The sequence below is a fragment of the Haematobia irritans genome, chromosome 3 (assembly GCF_050003625.1).
Source record: "Haematobia irritans isolate KBUSLIRL chromosome 3, ASM5000362v1, whole genome shotgun sequence".
NCBI classification, from domain to species: Eukaryota; Metazoa; Arthropoda; class Insecta; order Diptera; family Muscidae; genus Haematobia; species Haematobia irritans.
The window spans coordinates 218,760,908-218,779,231 of NC_134399.1; the positions used below are offsets into that span (position 1 = coordinate 218,760,908).

The window sequence follows — 18,324 nt, forward strand, 5'->3', positions numbered from 1 at the left end:
TTAAGGACTTTTATAAAAAAAAACTATTTTTATACACTAAACCACATAGTGGTCAGGGTATAATAACTTTGATCTGCCAAAAAATGTACCTACCAGAAATATTGATTTGGACCCCATAACATATATACCGATCGACTCATTGGTGTCCGCCCGTCTGTCCAAGTATTTGTTGTTCGCAGGATTCCGGTCGCATTTATTAACCGATTTTGATTAAATTTGGTTTAGGCCGTTTTTTTTTTTTTGGCACAGGGACTAACGCTATTGAATTTGGTAAAAATCGGATCAGCTTTAGATATAGCTCCATATCAGATTGCACTTATTTACTAACCGAATTTGCCACAAGGTAATCTAATTTACCAACCTTTAAGTGTGGCAAATTTCATCGAAATCGGTTCAGATATAGCTCCCGTATATATGTATCGCCCGATTTTCCCAAATTTGGCCATAAGTCCCTTATTTATCAACCGATCTTACACAAAGTTGGCCAAATCTAATTTTCTATAGCAGTTACTATACGTGCAAACAATCATAGAAATCGGTTCAGATTTAGCTGTAGCTCCTAAATATATGTATCGCCCGTTTTATACACATTTGGCCATTATACGCTTATTTATCAACCGATCTCACTCTAATATTCTATAGAACTGACTATATGTGCAGAATATCTTGGTAATCGGCTCAGATTTAACTATAGCTCCCATATATATGTATTGCCCGACTTTCAAAAAAATTGCCCCTAATAACCTTATTCTTGACCATGAGGCCTCATTTATTACCGATCTTTCTCAACTTCAGTACAAAGTAACCAAACCTGCAAAATATAATCCAAATCGGTTCAGATCTAGATATAGCTCCCATATATATGCATCACTTGATTTTCCCAAATTTGGCCTTAAAACAGTGGCATATCTGATTCATCTGTGGCATCTGTAGATTCAGAATCAACTACAGCTCCTAATATCAGACATTTCTGTTCAGATTGTGATAAAACTCCCATAAACATGTACACACACAGAAAAAAACATGTTTGACCATGGTTACCGCATCCATTTAATGCTTATCTAGAGTAGGTAATTGTCGCGAAAACCATGTATTTTGTCTTTGTAAAAATATTTTTCGAGCGGAGAAAAATATATGTTGGCAATAAGCATTTAAATGGTTCCCAAATGCGGCAAACAGAATAGAATTAAATGATATAAATGATAGAATTTGAGACCATTACATGGTCGGGAAAATCATGTACCTGACCATTCAAGTTTTTTACTTTTTTGCAGAGAAAAAAGTATTTTTATAGGTTACATATAGACATGTCTAGAATCATTGCATGGTCATAAAGACCATGTACATTGTTTTCGTGACCTTTTAATTTTTTATTTTTTTGCAGCGAAAAGAATTTTATAAAAACATTGAGCAGGTGTACACACGATTTTCATTTTGCGCGTCAGTCGTGTGTTGATTGGTTCTTGGAATGGACGGAGAATAGGGAATTACTGTGTTTTGTATTAATTTATTTATTCAGAAGTGGCACGTGGTTTTATGTGAACACAGAAAAGGGAAGTGTAATTGAAAAAATGTACAGATCAAAACATTTTAGGCTGTGACCATGTTCTTTTAACTGGAAGAAAAACATTTTTGGCGAATACCATAACATTTTAGATCGTGACCATTGTCTTTTAATGGAAACAAAATTCTTATTATCAATATAATAACATTTTAGATGAGGACAATTTTATTTTTCTTAGAACCGTGTTCACTGAGCCAACATGGTTGCAGGTGAAAATGTTACATGGTCGCCGCAAAAATAGCTCCTATCATATTATTTTGCTCTTCTAATATGAATGTCGCAATCATGTTTCTTCTCTGCATGTACCCCTCAATTTTCTTAAATATGGAAATACGCTTTAACTTCTAACCCTATTTCAATGATACCCAAAAAAATACGTATGTTTACTAATTCAATAGGGGTGGTTTAGGGTATGATATAGTCGGTCCCGCCCGGCTTTCTACTTTGCTTATTTGTTAATTCTTAAATAAGCTGTGTCTAAGATTTTGAAACCTAAAAACTTAACAAGTTGTCCACTAGACCTTGAAGTACAAATACAGCAGACACCGACGGTTGTTTTAGCTGAATTTTTCTATGATTGTAGGTTAACATTTCGCGCCAAAAAATAACGAAATTCGGTGATGTCTTTTTTTTAAATTATAAATTTCAAAACACTTAAAACTGTACTCTATTAATGCATTGGAAGCTTCCCGTTAAATATTTAACATGACGTTCGGAAACACACTTTACATCACGATACCTCGAAATATTTCACACTAGTGGAAAAAATTTTTACTAGTCATTATTTGGATTTCAGTTAAGAAAACTTTTTTAAGCCACAGTGACTGCGTCAAAAAAACCTCTCAATGTCTGAGATAAGGGTTGCCAGACTAGCAATCATATCGAATGTAAACAAACATCAGATATAACGGATTACCGTAAATGCAATAAATTTTTATTCCCAACGAGTCTCCTCAAGAAAGTCAAATAGTAATAATCGCATATTTCCTATTTGCAGGCATATATTAACATATGTGCAGTTATCGCAGCGAAATGATAATTGCACAAAATAATTTATACTCATAAAATTATACAAATAAAAAAAAAACTCGGTGGAGTTTAATTTTTAAAAAAATGAAAGATTTAAATCAATACATTTCTGTTTTCAATTTCAGCAGTTAAACTTACAAATTGTACAATCTTTATAATGCCTGGAACGGTTTGGAAATATCCAATGTTAATCCTTAAAGCGCTTAATCCGCCACCACCAGGGGCAGTGGTTTGTGTAGTTTGGGTGCGTTCAACGGTAATTACGGTTTCCACCATTTTGTTAATGTGTTATTATTTTAATTTTCAATAAAATTTCTTTAAAAAAATACTTTAAATGCTGCCCAGTGTGCACGAATTATGTTGAATTTAGTTTTATTTATATATTCTCGATTATTTTCTTTTGAAACGATTAAACGGCTAAATGGTTCACCCTGTTTTTTTTTTTCTTTTCTATAATTTTCTTTTCTCCCGTAAAATCCAACAAACACAACCGATGTGAGCGACGCACGTTATATTACTGGTTCGACGTTCATAGTCATTTGTCCCGTCTCGCTTGTCTGACAAAACAAACACTCAACCCTACCTATACTTTTACTACTACACAGTGCACGCAATAAAATAAGTTAACAAAATGTGGTCTCTGCCGACGTCGATGTTTTGTGGGGGCTCTAAAGATGTAGTAGTATCCCCATTACTTCTCAATTCTCTCACAACTGAAAATTACTACCGAACATTGACGACGACAACAACAACAGGTATTGCTATTTTGGATTCTCAAAATATTTTTATCTTTACTCTCTTTGAAAGTTTCAATACGATTCTCTGTTGATACACATATATTTTATATACTATATGGATCATATTAAGATAACAAAAATGTATCTTTGTTTTTTTTTCTAATTCAATGTATAGAATAGTTATCCATATTTACAGTTTTTTTGGTATTTCACAATGGGTCGAAAAATGCCAAAGACCGTAGAAAAAATATTCATTTACAATTTTACAATATAGACAAGGTTATAGGAACTGATACAGAAGTGACATCATAATCATGTAGAATGCCTCAAACAAAAATGTTTTAGTGATCTTTGAAACCACTTTCTCAATGCACCACCCTTCGTCTATTGAATGTCTACAACTTTTAATTCCAAAATGAAATATATTTAGATTCAAAGCTATACAAAATATATACATTCTCTAGATATTGGGGATACAAATTAAAAATACATTTTCTTTTCAATGATTCAGATTTTTTTCTAAAAATTTAGAATAAATTCTCAAAGATTACTTACTGCAACATACGGATACCGCGACGAAAAAGCGAGACGAATCTTTTGACTCAATCCGGGAACCGACCCAAATTTTGACTTCCTTATAAAGGTAAGTACTATGTTCGCTTTTCGCGTTGAAATTTTCGTGGTTACTTTATTAAAACAGTTCAATATAAAGCAGACAAATTAACTCAATTGATGTATAGTTTCTTGTTCCATTAGTTTTCGGCAAGACTTTACAGGAATAAGTTTGTTTTCATTTATAATTTTGATTATTTAAGGAAAAGTAATCGCGAAAATAATGTGGTTTTCAACTCGAAAACCGAACATAGTACCTACCCTAAGAATGAAAATGCTGATCAGTCAGGTCATGCGACATCGATCGGAACGAATTGTAATCAGAAGGAGAAATACCTGGGCTCTATGGCGGGTGGGGTAGGAGAGGTTAGGTTTACTGGCTGCCCTTTTATTTCAAGCTCACTTAGACTATTCAGTCCATTTCACTGAGTGCTGGCCGATTCCATCGTTAGCTCAATGACACGGGACGTATTTTTAAAGGGTGATTTGTTAAGAGCTCGATAACTTTTTAAAAAAAAAAAACGAATAAAATTTGCAAATTCTCATCGGTTCTTTATTTGAAACGTTAGATTGGTCCATGACATTTACTTTTTGAAGATAATTTCATTTAAATGTTGACCGCGGCTGCGTCTTAGGTGGTCCATTCGGAAAGTCCAATTTTGGACAACTTTTTCGAGCATTTCGGCCGGAATAGCCCGAATTTCTTCGGAAATGTTGTCTTCCAAAGCTGGAATAGTTGCTGGCTTCTTTCTGTAGACTTTAGACTTGACGTAGCCCCACAAAAAATAGTCTAAAGGCGTCAAATCGCATGATCTTGGTGGCCAACTTACCGGTCCATTTCTTGAGATGAATTGTTCTCCGAAGTTTTCCCTCAAAATGGCCATAGAATCGCGAGCTGTGTGGCATGTAGCGCCATCTTGTTGAAACCACATGTCAACCAAGTTCAGTTCTTCCATTTTTGGCAACAAAAAGTTTGTTAGCATCGAACGATAGCGATCGCCATTCACCGTAACGTTGCGTCCAACAGCATCTTTGAAAAAATACGGTCCAATGATTCCACCAGCGTACAAACCACACCAAACAGTGCATTTTTCGGGATGCATGGGCAGTTCTTGAACGGCTTCTGGTTGCTCTTCACTCCAAATGCGGCAATTTTGCTTATTTACGTAGCCATTCAACCAGAAATGAGCCTCATCGCTGAACAAAATTTGTCGATAAAAAAGCGGATTTTCTGCCAACTTTTCTAGGGCCCATTCACTGAAAATTCGACGTTGTGGCAGATCGTAAGTCTATTCATGATGAAATGTCAAAGCATACTGAGCATCTTTCTCTTTGACACCATGTCTGAAATCCCACGTGATCTGTCAAATACTAATGCATGAAAATCCTAACCTCAAAAGAATCACCCTTTATAACAAAGACCAAACGGCTTTTCACATTACGTACACGCAGAGAACACCTAGAATGAATAAACACTCCTAGCAAAAAGTTTAGGAAGTTGTTCTAAATGCACTTCCGAAAATGTTCTTTATTTTAACTACACAGGAAGTTCTTTTACGACCATTTTCATGTATCTCCGTTAGACTTTAACTCCCAGTTAACAGAAAGTAAAATCGAAATATCTTCTCTCCGGTTAACTTTAACAGAAAAAATTTAGCAGTTAAGTTCCTAACTGGCATATGAAATATATAAAAATGATGACAGACATGTCCATAGTACGGATTAAAAGTTCGTTAGCTAACGTAGCACTAACGGAGCTTCCTGAAAATGGGGATTAATTCAATTCTTTATAATTTGCGTTTTTATACCCACCACCATAGAATGGTGACGGGGGTATAATAACTTTGTCATTCCGTTTGTAACACATCGAAATATCGATTTCCGACTATATAAAGTATATATATTCTTGATCAGGGAGAAATTCTAAGACGATATAAGCATGTCCGTCTGTCTGTTGTAATCACGCCACAGCCTTCAATAATAGCGCTATCGTCCTGAAATTTGGCACAGATTCGTCTTTTGTTTGCAGGCATATAGCCCATCTTCGAACTTGACCGAATATGGGCTATATCGGTCCAAGTTTTGATATAGTCCCCATATAAACCGACCTCCTGATTTGGGGTCTTGGGCTTATAAAAACTGTAATGTTTATCCAATTTGCCTGAAATTGGAAATCTAGAGGTATTCTAGGACCATCAAAAAGTGTACCGAAAATGGTGCCTATCGGTCCATATTTTAGAGGTGTGCCGAAAATGGGGTGTATCGCTCCATGTTTTGATATATCCACCATATAGACCGATCTCCCGATTTTACTTCTTGGGCTTCTAGAAACCATAGTTTTAATCCAATTTACCCGAAATTTGAAATCTAGAGGTATTCTAGGACCTCAAAGAGGTATGCCAGCAATGGTGGGTATCGGTCCATGTTTTGATATAGCCCCCATATAGACCGATCTCCCGATTTTACTTCTTGGGCTTCTAGAATCCGTAGTTTTTACCCAATTTGCCTGAAATTGGAAATCTAGAGGTATTCTAGGACCTCAAAGAGGTGTGCCGACAATGGTGAGTATCGGTCCATGTTTTGATATAGCCCCCATATAGACGGATCTCCCGATTTTACTTCTTGGACTTCTAGAATCCGTACTTTTTAACCAATTTGCCTGACATTTGAAATCTAGAGGTATTCTAGGACCAAAAAGTGATGTGCCGAAAATGGTGATTATCGGTCCATGTTTCGATATAGCCCCCATATAGACAGATCTCCAGATTTATTTCTTGGGCTTCTGGAATCCGTAGTTTTTACCTAATTTGTCTGAAATTGGAAATCTAGAGGTATTCTAGGACCATAAAGGGGTGTGCCGAATATATTGAGTATCGGTACAGTTTTTGATATATCCCCCTTATAAACCAGCCCTCCGATTTGGGGTCCAGATTCTAGAACTACAATGAAATGTGCTGAATACTTTCGTATCCTTCCATGTTTTGATATTGCCCCTATTACACCGAACTCCCGATGTAACTCCTAGGGTTTCTAGAAATTGTAGTTTTTATCCGTTTTGCCACAAATTGAAAATATACTGGCATTTTAGACCCATAACAAAGTGTATATGATTTAATTTTATTGGTCCATTTGGTAAGGCCTGCATACAGACCGATTTCACTTATTGAGGGTATAGAAGACGCACTGATCATGAAAATTGCTTGAAACTGAATGCAAAATTTGCAGATTTTTCTTCTCGTAGTCATTTAAATAATTGGGATGAAAATCCACAGATTATAGATTTCAAGTCAAGGCGTTATTTCATCATTTTCTTGCACACTTACAAGAGATGTTTATGATTCCTCTAAAACTCAAACAAAAATGGTTCTTATAAATTCAGAATCTGAAATTTTGCCACAAATTGAAAATATACTGGCATTTTAGACCCATAACAAAGTGTATATGATTTAGTTTTATTGGTCCATTTGGTAAGGCCTCCATATAGACAGACAAGCGTTGGAATACATTAACAATCATAATAAATTATAAAATTTATTTATTTGACAAAATATCACAAACTTTTTTAATTCACTTCCAAAACACTGAATTCGGATCACACCTTAAGAAGAGTTACAAATTCAGTGCAACGGCTTTTAAAGTGGTGGACATATGACAAGCCCCTGTTAAATTCATCGCTCCTGCGCCAATTTTGCACCACTTCCGTATCCAAAGAGAACATTTTCACTACTTTTTTGGCGACGCTTTTTTTGCTGGGCTGCTAAATTACTAAAAATATTTTAAGCTGTGTTTGTTTGATCTATGGATTCTACTTTTTAAAAAGTATACACATTTCACCATATTAAATTCACCACAAATATATGCACGTTGATACGTTTTTTAATTCATTTTATTTTTACCTTTTTCTTTACATATAACTTGTAAATTTTTTTTATGAAACGGTTTTCAATTGTTTTTTGATTTTTATTTTTAGAAAAAATAATTGAAATTTAACGCCAAACATGGTGGTATTTTTTCAATTAGTTTTCAAAAAACAAAAAGATTAATTTTTATTTTTGTAATTCTTATAGGACATGGTTATTATAATATTAATAAATTGCTTAATTATTTTATATAAATATATAATTTGTTGGTTTTTTCTGTTTTTTTTTCGTTCATTTAGCTTTATAATATTCTAAACACTTTACAACATATTTTATTTTTTTATTCTTATAAGTTGTATCGTTCTTGTTTTATGCATTAATATACTAGAACACAAAAATAATTAATTTTACAAATATAGTTAAGTATTAAATTATTAGTATTAAATTTATTTTGTTAAAAATAAAGAAATAAATAAAAATAAAAAAATTTATAATAAATTTTACATTTAATGTAAAGAGGAGCAGCAGCAGTAGGAGAATATGTTATTTAAAAAAAATGCAAACTCCTCTATAAAACAACATACACACATTTTTAACGTAAATTGTAAGGCCTTGGAAATAATTTTTTGCTGTTTTTTGCAGCTTACTAAAATAAAATTTAGTACAATTAAATAAATAGGGTTATATTTCCGCTATATAAAAATGTTGCGTTTTACGGTTTCCAACAATGTGAGGGTTTCTTGACTACAAAGAAGACCTTTGAAGTAGTGAAAAAAAGAACTGTTTTGAAAATATTTGCGAGTTAAGAGTTGCATTTTTTCTTTATAGAGATAATCCTTAGCACTAAATTCATTTTTAAACTACTATTTAAATGTTGAAGACTTTTTTCCCAATAAAATCAAAGGAAGAAAGAGGGTAAGAGATACTCGCTGCTATTTTTTAATTTTAATAATAATATTTTTTTTTAAGTGAATGTGTTGTTATATTAAAAACGTGTGTTAAGAAAAAAAAGGGTTTAGTGGTTTAATTACAGTATGCAAAGTGTCTTTTTGGGATATTTGTAAGTTCATTAATAAACGGAATAAAATAAATACAAATTAGTTTTTAAAATATTGCCGTTTTCTTAAGAAAATTTATATAAAATAGCTAAGTGTTTATCATATTTTCGTTTGAAAGTTTTGGTTTTTTGGATCTAGGGGGAATGTTTAACGATTACCTTGTGAAAGTTTAAAGATAGTCTAGTTCCAAATCAATTTCCCATTATGATGGATTCATGTTTTTGTGTGAAAATGGCGTTTACTTTTCTTTAATAATTCATTTTAATGAATTGATGCTTATGTTAAGATTGTTTTTTTCAAAAAATGATTTTAGATTTAGTTTCATTCAATTTTTCAAATTTTCTCTTTTTCATTGTGAAACGTGAATTTAGTATACAATTATATACAATCTAACATTTAATTTCTTTCTATTGGGAGCCACGGTGTTCAAATAAATAGCATGTCCACCTTGTTCCTAAGGGCTGGGGAAATTAATCCCAACTCTGAAATAAATAGTAAAAAAAAAAAATTCCAAGTTCTCCCTGGTGCTTAGGATGTTCGAGGTAATTATGTAGAAATAGAAAAAACAACTTTAATCAACTGATGTGATTCATATTTTTATAACATTTTTATATAAATGTGGTAGAATATGGGTCTTAATAAATTATCGGATCTAGAAATCACCAAACTTTTTATTTTTTTATTTTATTTCGATTTATTTATTTTTTTTTTTTTTCAAAATCGACTTTTTATGTTTTTTTTTTAATTCTAAACAAATTGAACATCCTGGAATTTGAATGTTTGACACTGGCCAATACACACCCAAATAAATGAATCGCCAAAAATTGATAGCAACTTGAGTAAAAGGTTTTTTTTACATAATTATATAAAATTATTACTCCTTCAATAGATGTCGATAAACCCCTTTTGTTGAAAATCAACGAAACGTCCACAGGAAATTTGTTTTATTTGCATCTTTTAAAAACTTGACATAAATAATCCAACAAAAGAACTAAAAACATTAAATATTATAATGGTCATAGAAGAAAAATAAAACCTTAATTTGTTCCATTTTTGAAAAAGTTGACTTCAATGTACACGGACGAAAAAAAGACTGTTTTTCATATTTTTGGGTGTAAAAATTATATGTTTGGAAATCAAAATTTTTAACACAATATTTTTAAGTGCACGCATAAAAATGTTCATAAACTGGCATAACATGTTTGCGACATACATATATGTTAATATGTTTGGGACATAAAATGTTTGTAAATATAATATGCTTAGATGCAAACATATATTAATTTAGAAATAGCCTATAAATATATATGTGTTTAGAAGGAGAGACCTACAGAGTATGCTGCAAGTAAAATAATGGAAGTATCCAATTTGCGCCTTAAAAATATATCCACACAAAAAAATGTAATTAAAATTTTTTTCTATCAGTGTATGCTCTAAAGTGAAACATATTATATGTTTGAACAATACAAACAATATTTTGTTTGGACCAATCCTGACTGTTTTTCATATTTTTGGGTGTAAAAATTATATGTTTGGAACTCAAATTTTTTAACACAATATTTTTAAGTGCACGCTTATAAACTAGCATAACATGTTTGGGACATATATGTTAATATATTAGAACATATTATGTTTGGGACATAAAATGTTTGTAAATATAATATGCTTAGATGCAAACATATATTAATTTAGAAATAGCCTATAAATATATATGTGTTTAGAAGGAGAGACCTATAGAGTAAAATAATGGAAGTATCCAATTGGCGCCTTAAAAATATATCCACACAAAAAAATGTAAATAAAATTTTTTCTACCAGGCTGTACATTTTTTTGTTTTTTGAGGGTGTACATTGATGTAGATTTTTCCATTTTTTATATCCGTCACGAAAACTTTCCACTTTTGAGAAGTGTCCGGTTTTCAGGGATTTCAAGTTTGAAAAATTTCATGGTAGTCGATTTTGATTTGTGATTCTAAGGGCCAGTTTCTCAATGTCTTGTTATTATTTATCGTGTCGATAAAACAGCTGATCCCATACAAAAATTTTACTAACCGGAGGTCTATCCACCGGTTAAAATTAATCGGAGGATGAGAAACTGGCCATAATTTTTTTAAACATTTGTGAAACTGCATTTTTGAATTGATAAATAAAAATTCTAATTTCGAAGTGGCTGTGATTGGATTTTTTCGAAATCAACTGCACGACATCTACAATTATGAAATGCCGATTTGATTAAACGATATTCAACTTTTAGACCTGTACTGTAGAGTTTTAGGCTATTAAATTTATTTAGACAATGAAACTCTTATAATTTTGTATTATCATTATCGGCTACAATTTCTTCATAATTTCGAAAAAACAACATCTTCAAGATATACAGCAAAAGGTTAGGGTTTCAATCTGCCACAGTGTTTTCCTATACATTGTAATGCTGTGAGTGACCTTGTTCATTTAATAGCCCCTTCGGGTATTGAAAATCTATATTTTTTATCAAGGGCCTATTGTTAATAAAATATTATTTTTTTCGACTTGACTAAAATTTTACTAGTAATAATTTTAAGTACCGATTGGAAATATATGACGTCTATCATAAATTTCGTAGTCAACAATGAGCTTAGTTGGAAAAAAATTGTATTTGTGCAAATGTACAAAACAAAAACTACTAGCAATACACAAAATATTTAAGATATAAGGGAATTTCTATTACGGCCATTTTCATGTAGCTTCGTTAGCCTTTAACTCCTAGTTAACCGTAAGTAAATTGCAAATATCTTTTCTCCGGTTAACTTTAACTGAAAAAATGTCATCAGTTAACATAAATTCCTAACTGGCATATGGAATAAATAGGCAAGATGACATATATGTTCATAGTACGGTTTAAAAGTTCGTTATCTAACGGGTCACTAACGAAGCTTCATGAAAATGGGGGTTAATCTTAGAAAGCACACCAAGTCAATTTTTTTCTTATAAGAAAACATGTGTATTTTGTTAAGTTTCTTATATTCGTTACCCACTGTACTGAACTCTGAATATCCTATGTTAGGTTAGGTTAACATAAATTCCCGGCGATTTCAATTTGCATTATACAATTCTTGTCTTCATGAGATTTTTTCTATTTTCCAAGCATAGAATGTTTTAAAAAAAAATGTCTTCCATTTATACAAATACGTGTTTTCTATATTAATTGCTCTATGCCTTATATCAGCAATTAAAAACACGAAACATTAAAAAAATGAATGACTATTTAGTTTTAAAAAATACTTTTCTTTTTATTATTCAGCCATATTAACAGTTGTTTTTTTTATAGAAAAAGTGTTGATACCCTTTTTTCTATTCGTTTCGTTTTACATTTGTAAAGTTATGTGGACAATACTTTATAATTTGATTAAATGAGTTCTCTGTTAGACAAATATTTAATAATCAATTAATAAACAGCAAAAGAAATTAAAAGAGAAAATACTAATAAAAGAAATAAAAATTGGGGAGAAAAGGAAATAACTGAGCACAATTTTAAAAACTATTAAAAAAAATATTTATATATAGTAATAGATAACAGTTATGGAGCAGGCATTGAAAAATAATTTAAAGTAGATTAATTTTATATAAACATATGTAAAAGATTTATATAGGAAATTAAATTCATGTGGACATTTTTTTTTTGTAGTTGGTTACTTTTTCTAGTACGATTTTGGTTTGTTTATGCTTGCTAAGTATCTTTAGGTTTATGAGTAAGGTAGGCTTTAAAGTACGGATGTATAGTGTGTATACATAGTTATATAAATTGATTATGAGGATTGTTAGAAAGGCCTTAAGGATGTTCTAATATTGATTTATCTCTTAATATGTTGTTTCTTTTTTTTTGTTGTTGTTGAGTTTTCCTATGTATATAAAAGGGAATTTCTATCCACTATATTTAAAACTTCTATAATTTTGTTGATTTGTTTAATATATTTTCTTTTTATAATTTTGGGTATGTGTTGTTGTTATTTTTTTTCACTTTTTTTGTGTAACAAATTTAGGAGTATCTCGAAAATTAGTTAGTGCCTCTTCTTTTGAATGCTATTATTTCTTTTGTTGTGTTGTGTTTCTCTTTAAATTGAGTGTTGCTCTATTTTGTTGTTTTGTTATAGTGGTTTTTCTAACATTCACTTTGTGAAAAATCTACATCTTTCTTTACACTTCTCGCCAAACGATCCAATTCCGCAGCAGCATCTGTGCGTACTGATAATTTGTCGGGAGTAAGCAGGCTATCGGAACCATTAGTTCTGGGTGTGCTCATTGCTCCGGGTGGTGTGGCTGGGGAGCCAGATTTTTTGTGCAACAATGAATTGAAGAAATTTGCTAATACACCTTCACCACCAGGTGTTGCGGGATTCATTTTAACATCAGTCGGCTAAATATTTAAAAAAATAGAAAAAATAAAAATTGTGATTAAAATTTGATTATTTATAACACGATTAGAAAAATATGTTTTTTTCTTATTTAGTAACTGTTTAGTTAATCCGTTTTAAAACTATTAAAAAAAATTAAATATATGTAGCTGATACATGGGATATACAGAGTTGTAATGGATTATAAACTATTACGAGTCTTGCAGATCTCATTTTAGGTATAAAATGTCGAGAATCGATATATTATAAAACAAGTAAAAGGTGGTTAAATTGTAAGGGCCGATGTTGAATGTGAACCACACCTAACGTCAAGTTTTTCTCCGAATTTTATTTGACATTTCTCTATTTCAGACTTACTCAATTTGAACCATGGAGAGATACACAATCCAACAACGTGTTAAATGGTTCCAAGAAATGGCAATAGTGAATGATCAAGTTTCGAAGAAAATCATCTTCAGTGATGAGGCACATTTTCAATGTGCGATGTCAATTGGCCGCCAAGATCATGTGATTTGACACCGTTGGACTTTTTTCTTTGGGGTTATTTGAAAGAAAAGGTGTACGTCGATAAGCCAGCAACAATTCAAGAGCTAAAGGATGAGATAATTCGGCACATTAACGGCATAGAACCTCCATTATGCCTCAGCGTCATTGAAAATTTGGACCATCGGATGAAGGTGTGCCATTTGGCCGATATTTTGTTCCACACATAATTGAGTAATACCAATATATCATAATAAAATAAAATTAAAATAATTTCCTAAATAGTTTGTATTTTATTCAAAATCAACATCGGCCCTTGAAATTTTAACCACCCTTTATATACAGTAAGTTCGGCCGGGCCGAATCTTAAATACCCACCACCATGAATCAAATATAATAGTTTACTTTGAAAACTCTTCGTCGGTGCGGGTATCTTGACAGATATTCTCCCGAGCAGATCAATTCAACCAGTACACTTCCCGAAGATAAATTTAAAGATTCTACCTATGAAGACTAGATCAGATGTTGGATTTATAAGAACCAATTTTGTTTGAATTTTCGAGAAATATCGTGTAAGTGATGAAAAAAGCCTTGATTTGAAATCTCAAATCTGTAGATTTTTACCGCCATTTTTTCAATGATAACGAGGTGTAAAATTAGGAAATTTTACTTTTGGTTTCAAGCAATTTTTATGATCAGTGCTCCTGATATGCCCCCAAGAAGTGAATCGGTCGATCGATCAATGTCTTACATAATGGACCGGTAGAAATAAATGCGATACAAAATTTCGAGGGTCTAAAATACCCGATGTATCAGGCTCACTTAGACTATTCAGACCATTGTGATACCACATTGGTGAACTTCTCCCTTATCACTGATTGCTGCCCGATTCCATGTTAAGCTCAATGACAAGGGACCTCCTTTTTATAGCCGAGTCCGAACGGCGTTCCACATTGCAGTGAAACCACTTAGAGAAGCTTTGAAACCCTCAGAAATGTCACCAGCATTACTGAGGTGGGATAATCCACCGCTGAAAAACTTTTTGTGTTCGGTCGAAGCAGGAATCGAACCCACGAACTTGTGTATGCAAGGCGGGCATGCTAACCATTGCACCACGGTGGCTCCCAAAAAAAAAAAAAAACAGTATATTTACATTTTCAGGCAAAGTGAATAAAAAACTACAGATTCTAGCAGCCCAAGAAATAAATCCGTGGGGAGGTAGGTCTATATGGGGGCTATACCAACACATGGACCAATACTCAAAATTTTCGACACACCTCTTAATGTTCCTCAAATACATCTAGAATTCCAATTTCACACAAACTGGAAAAAAACTAGGAATTCTAGAAGCACAAGAAGTAAAATCGGGCGATCAGTCTATAAGGGGGCTATACCAAAACTTGGACCGATACGGACCATTTTCGACACACCTCTTTATGGTCTTAAAGTACCTATAGATTTCTAATTTCTAGCAAATTGGATAAGAACTACGGATTCTAGAAGCCCAAGAAGTAAATTTGGGAGATCGGTCTATAAGGGGTCTACACCGAAACAGGGACCGATACACCCTATTTTCTGCATACTTATTTGTGGTCCTAAAATAAATCTACATTTCCAATTTTAGGCAAATCGAATAAAAACTACGCTTTCTAGAATCTCAAGACCCCAAATCGGGGGACCGATACTCCCCATTTTCGACATCTATATTTGTGGTCTTAAAATACCTCTAGATTTTCAAGCAAATCGGATAGAAAATAGAGTATCTAGACGCCCAAGAAGTAAAATCGGGAGATCGGTCTATATCGGGGATATACCAAAACATGGACCGATACATCCCATTTTGTGCACACCTATTTGTGGTTATAAAATACCTCTAGATTTAAAATATCAGGCAAATCGGATAGTAAATACAGTTTCTAGAAGCCCAAGAAATAAAATCTGAAGATCGGTCTATATGGGGGCTGTACAAAAACATGGACCGATACGGACCATTTTCGACACATCTCTTTATGGTCCTAAAATACCTCTAGATTTCCAATTTCAGGCAAATCAGGTTGTAAATACAGTTTCTAGACGTCCAAGACGCAAAATCCGGAAATCGGTCTATATGGGGGCTATACCGAAACATGGACCGTTAGGCATCATTTTTGGCACACTCTTTGATGGTCTTAAAGCATCTCTAGATTTCCAATTTCAGGCAAATTGGATAAAAACTATGGGTTTTAAAAGCCCAAGACCCCAAATCGGGTGGGCGGTTTACATGGGGACTATCAAAACTTGGACCGATATAGCCAATCTTCGAACCTGACCTGCCTGCAAACAAAAGACGAATATGTGCTGTAGCGTGATTACAACAGACAGACAAACGGACAGACGGACATGCTTATACCGTCTTAGAATATCTCCCTGATCGAAATCGATATTTCGATGTGTTACAAACGGAATAACTAACTTATTTTACCCCCATCACCATTCAATGGTGGTGGGTATAAAAATGGCATCTTTTTGAAGTGCATATTGGAATATTATTTTGCCTAATTAAGCGAATTTTTATGTTGGCGAAACCTAACAGAATAATCAATTTTTAACTTAAAACAAGTGAGTAAAGTAGAAAGTCGGGCCAGGCCGACTATGTCATACCCTAAACTACCCCTACTGAATTAGTAAACAATGTTTGTGGGATATCTTATTCACGCACACTCACGCACGATATTTTTTGGTAGGACTCACGCTCAAGAAAAGAAAATTTGTACTCACGCACGAAAATCTTTTAAATGTCGTGACGCACGAAAAATGTCGTGACTCACGAAAAACCTTGTGACTCACGAATAATTTTATGAGTGATTTACCTTTAGAACCTGACTGAAAACATGAGTATGGTTAAAATCGAGTGCGTTATAAAACTCTTACCACCTAGGATGTCACTAAAAATTCGTTACGCACACTCGCGAAGATATTATGGGTAATAAATAAAAATTTGTATAAATTTGTATAAAATAAATATTTAAATAAATTTGTGAAACTTGGGAAATATATTTATGTAAGAGCTACATGTAACAATCAGCTAATACTTCAATATTAGAAATTTGAGTAGCATTAGTTAATAAATAAGTCTTATGGCCAAATTTGGGAAAATCGAGTGATGCATATATATGGGAGCTATATCTAAATCTGAACCGATATGGATGAAACTTTCCAAGTTTGGTTGATACAACAGTAGATCACCGTGTGCTAATTTTGAGTAAGATTTGTTACAAAATAAGGCTATTATGATCAGAAATAAAGTTATAAGGGGTAAATTTTTCAAAAACGAGCGATACATATATGTTGTAGCTATATTATAAACTGAAGCCAAATTTGGGAAAATCGGCGACACATATATATGGAAATTACATCTAAATCTGAACCGATTTCGATGAAATTTTGCAAACATAAAGGGTGATAAAAAGTTTACTATGTGCAAAATTTGACGACGATCGGTTTGTAAAAAAGGGCAACGTGACTACATTTGTCGAAATCAGGCGATACATATATATGGGAGCTATATCTAAATGTCATCCGATTTCTTCCAAATTCAATAGCGTTCGTCCTTGTGCCCAAAAAACACTCTGTACCAAATTTCATCCAAATCGGTTCATAATTGCGACCGGAATCCTGCGAACAACAAATACATGGACAGACGGACGGACGGACACCAAGGGCTAGATCGACTCCGGAGGTGATTCTGAGTCGATCGGTTTATATTTTATGGGGTCTAAAATCAGTATTTCTGGTAGGCACATTTTTTGGCCGATCAAAGTTATTATACCCTGACCACTATGAGTTTTAGGGTATAAAAACATATTAAAAAGTCGGTTTTGATCGCAATCTCTACATCTTGGAAGGGATTTCAATGAAATCGATTGATTTTTAAATTTTGGAAAAATTGACTTTTGGGTTAGATCGTTTATAGTATTAAACTCTAGGAATCTGTAAAAACTTTTTGTTTTTGACTAAAATCGATACAAATCTTAAGCAATCATGACAATCGATGCCATGACATAAAACCCACACTTTTTAATGGACTAAAAAGCTATTTACTGCTGGATGAATAAGAAATTGTAATTTACATAAATTGGCCGCTATGTGGCTTCAAATTACATAATGAAAATAAAATAATAAATAAAAAGAACCAGGTTAGACTGCGGACATTAAGTAAGATAAACATGTCAGAAATTTTCAGTAAACTGGTCACATTGTACTGGGGGGATTAGTACAGGTGATAAAGTTCTCCCCAAGAGTCTGAGAAAAAAATTACATTTGAGTGCTCAAATTTGCTCTCGAAGAAGGGAATTCGTGTTTCTTATATTATGTTTAAAGAAATGTCATTATATTTGCATTATTTATAAATATAAAATTAAAATAATAATAATAATAATAATAATAATAATAATAATAATAATAATAATAATAATAATAATAATAATAATAATAATAATAATAATAATAATAATAATAATAATAATAATAATAATAATAATAATAATAATAATAATAATAATAATAATAATAATAATAATAATAATAATAATAATAATAATAATAATAATAA

At 32.5% G+C, this 18,324-nt stretch overlaps 2 protein-coding genes across 4 annotated transcripts in view; both read right to left on the reverse strand.

The window, feature by feature from the left end:
* The window catches only part of LOC142232190 (CKLF-like MARVEL transmembrane domain-containing protein 4), a 59,694-nt gene extending 56,538 nt beyond the window's left edge, over window positions 1–3,156 (reverse strand). Inside the window, exon 1 of one of the 2 annotated variants that reach the window (XM_075302911.1) lies at window positions 2,732–3,156. In XM_075302911.1, coding sequence (XP_075159026.1) covers window positions 2,732–2,869 — 138 coding nt within the window. In that variant the 5' untranslated portion in view covers window positions 2,870–3,156. The remainder of the gene's footprint in view (window positions 1–2,731) is intronic. The other variant, XM_075302909.1, reaches the window with a different exon arrangement.
* An 8,946-nt stretch (window positions 3,157–12,102) lies between these two features.
* Window positions 12,103–18,324, reverse strand: part of Dlic (dynein light intermediate chain) — a 28,985-nt gene continuing 22,763 nt past the window's right edge. For both annotated transcript variants that reach the window (XM_075302914.1, XM_075302913.1), the window contains exon 7: window positions 12,103–13,252. In XM_075302914.1, the coding sequence (XP_075159029.1) occupies window positions 12,998–13,252 (255 nt within the window). In that variant the 3' untranslated portion in view covers window positions 12,103–12,997. The remainder of the gene's footprint in view (window positions 13,253–18,324) is intronic.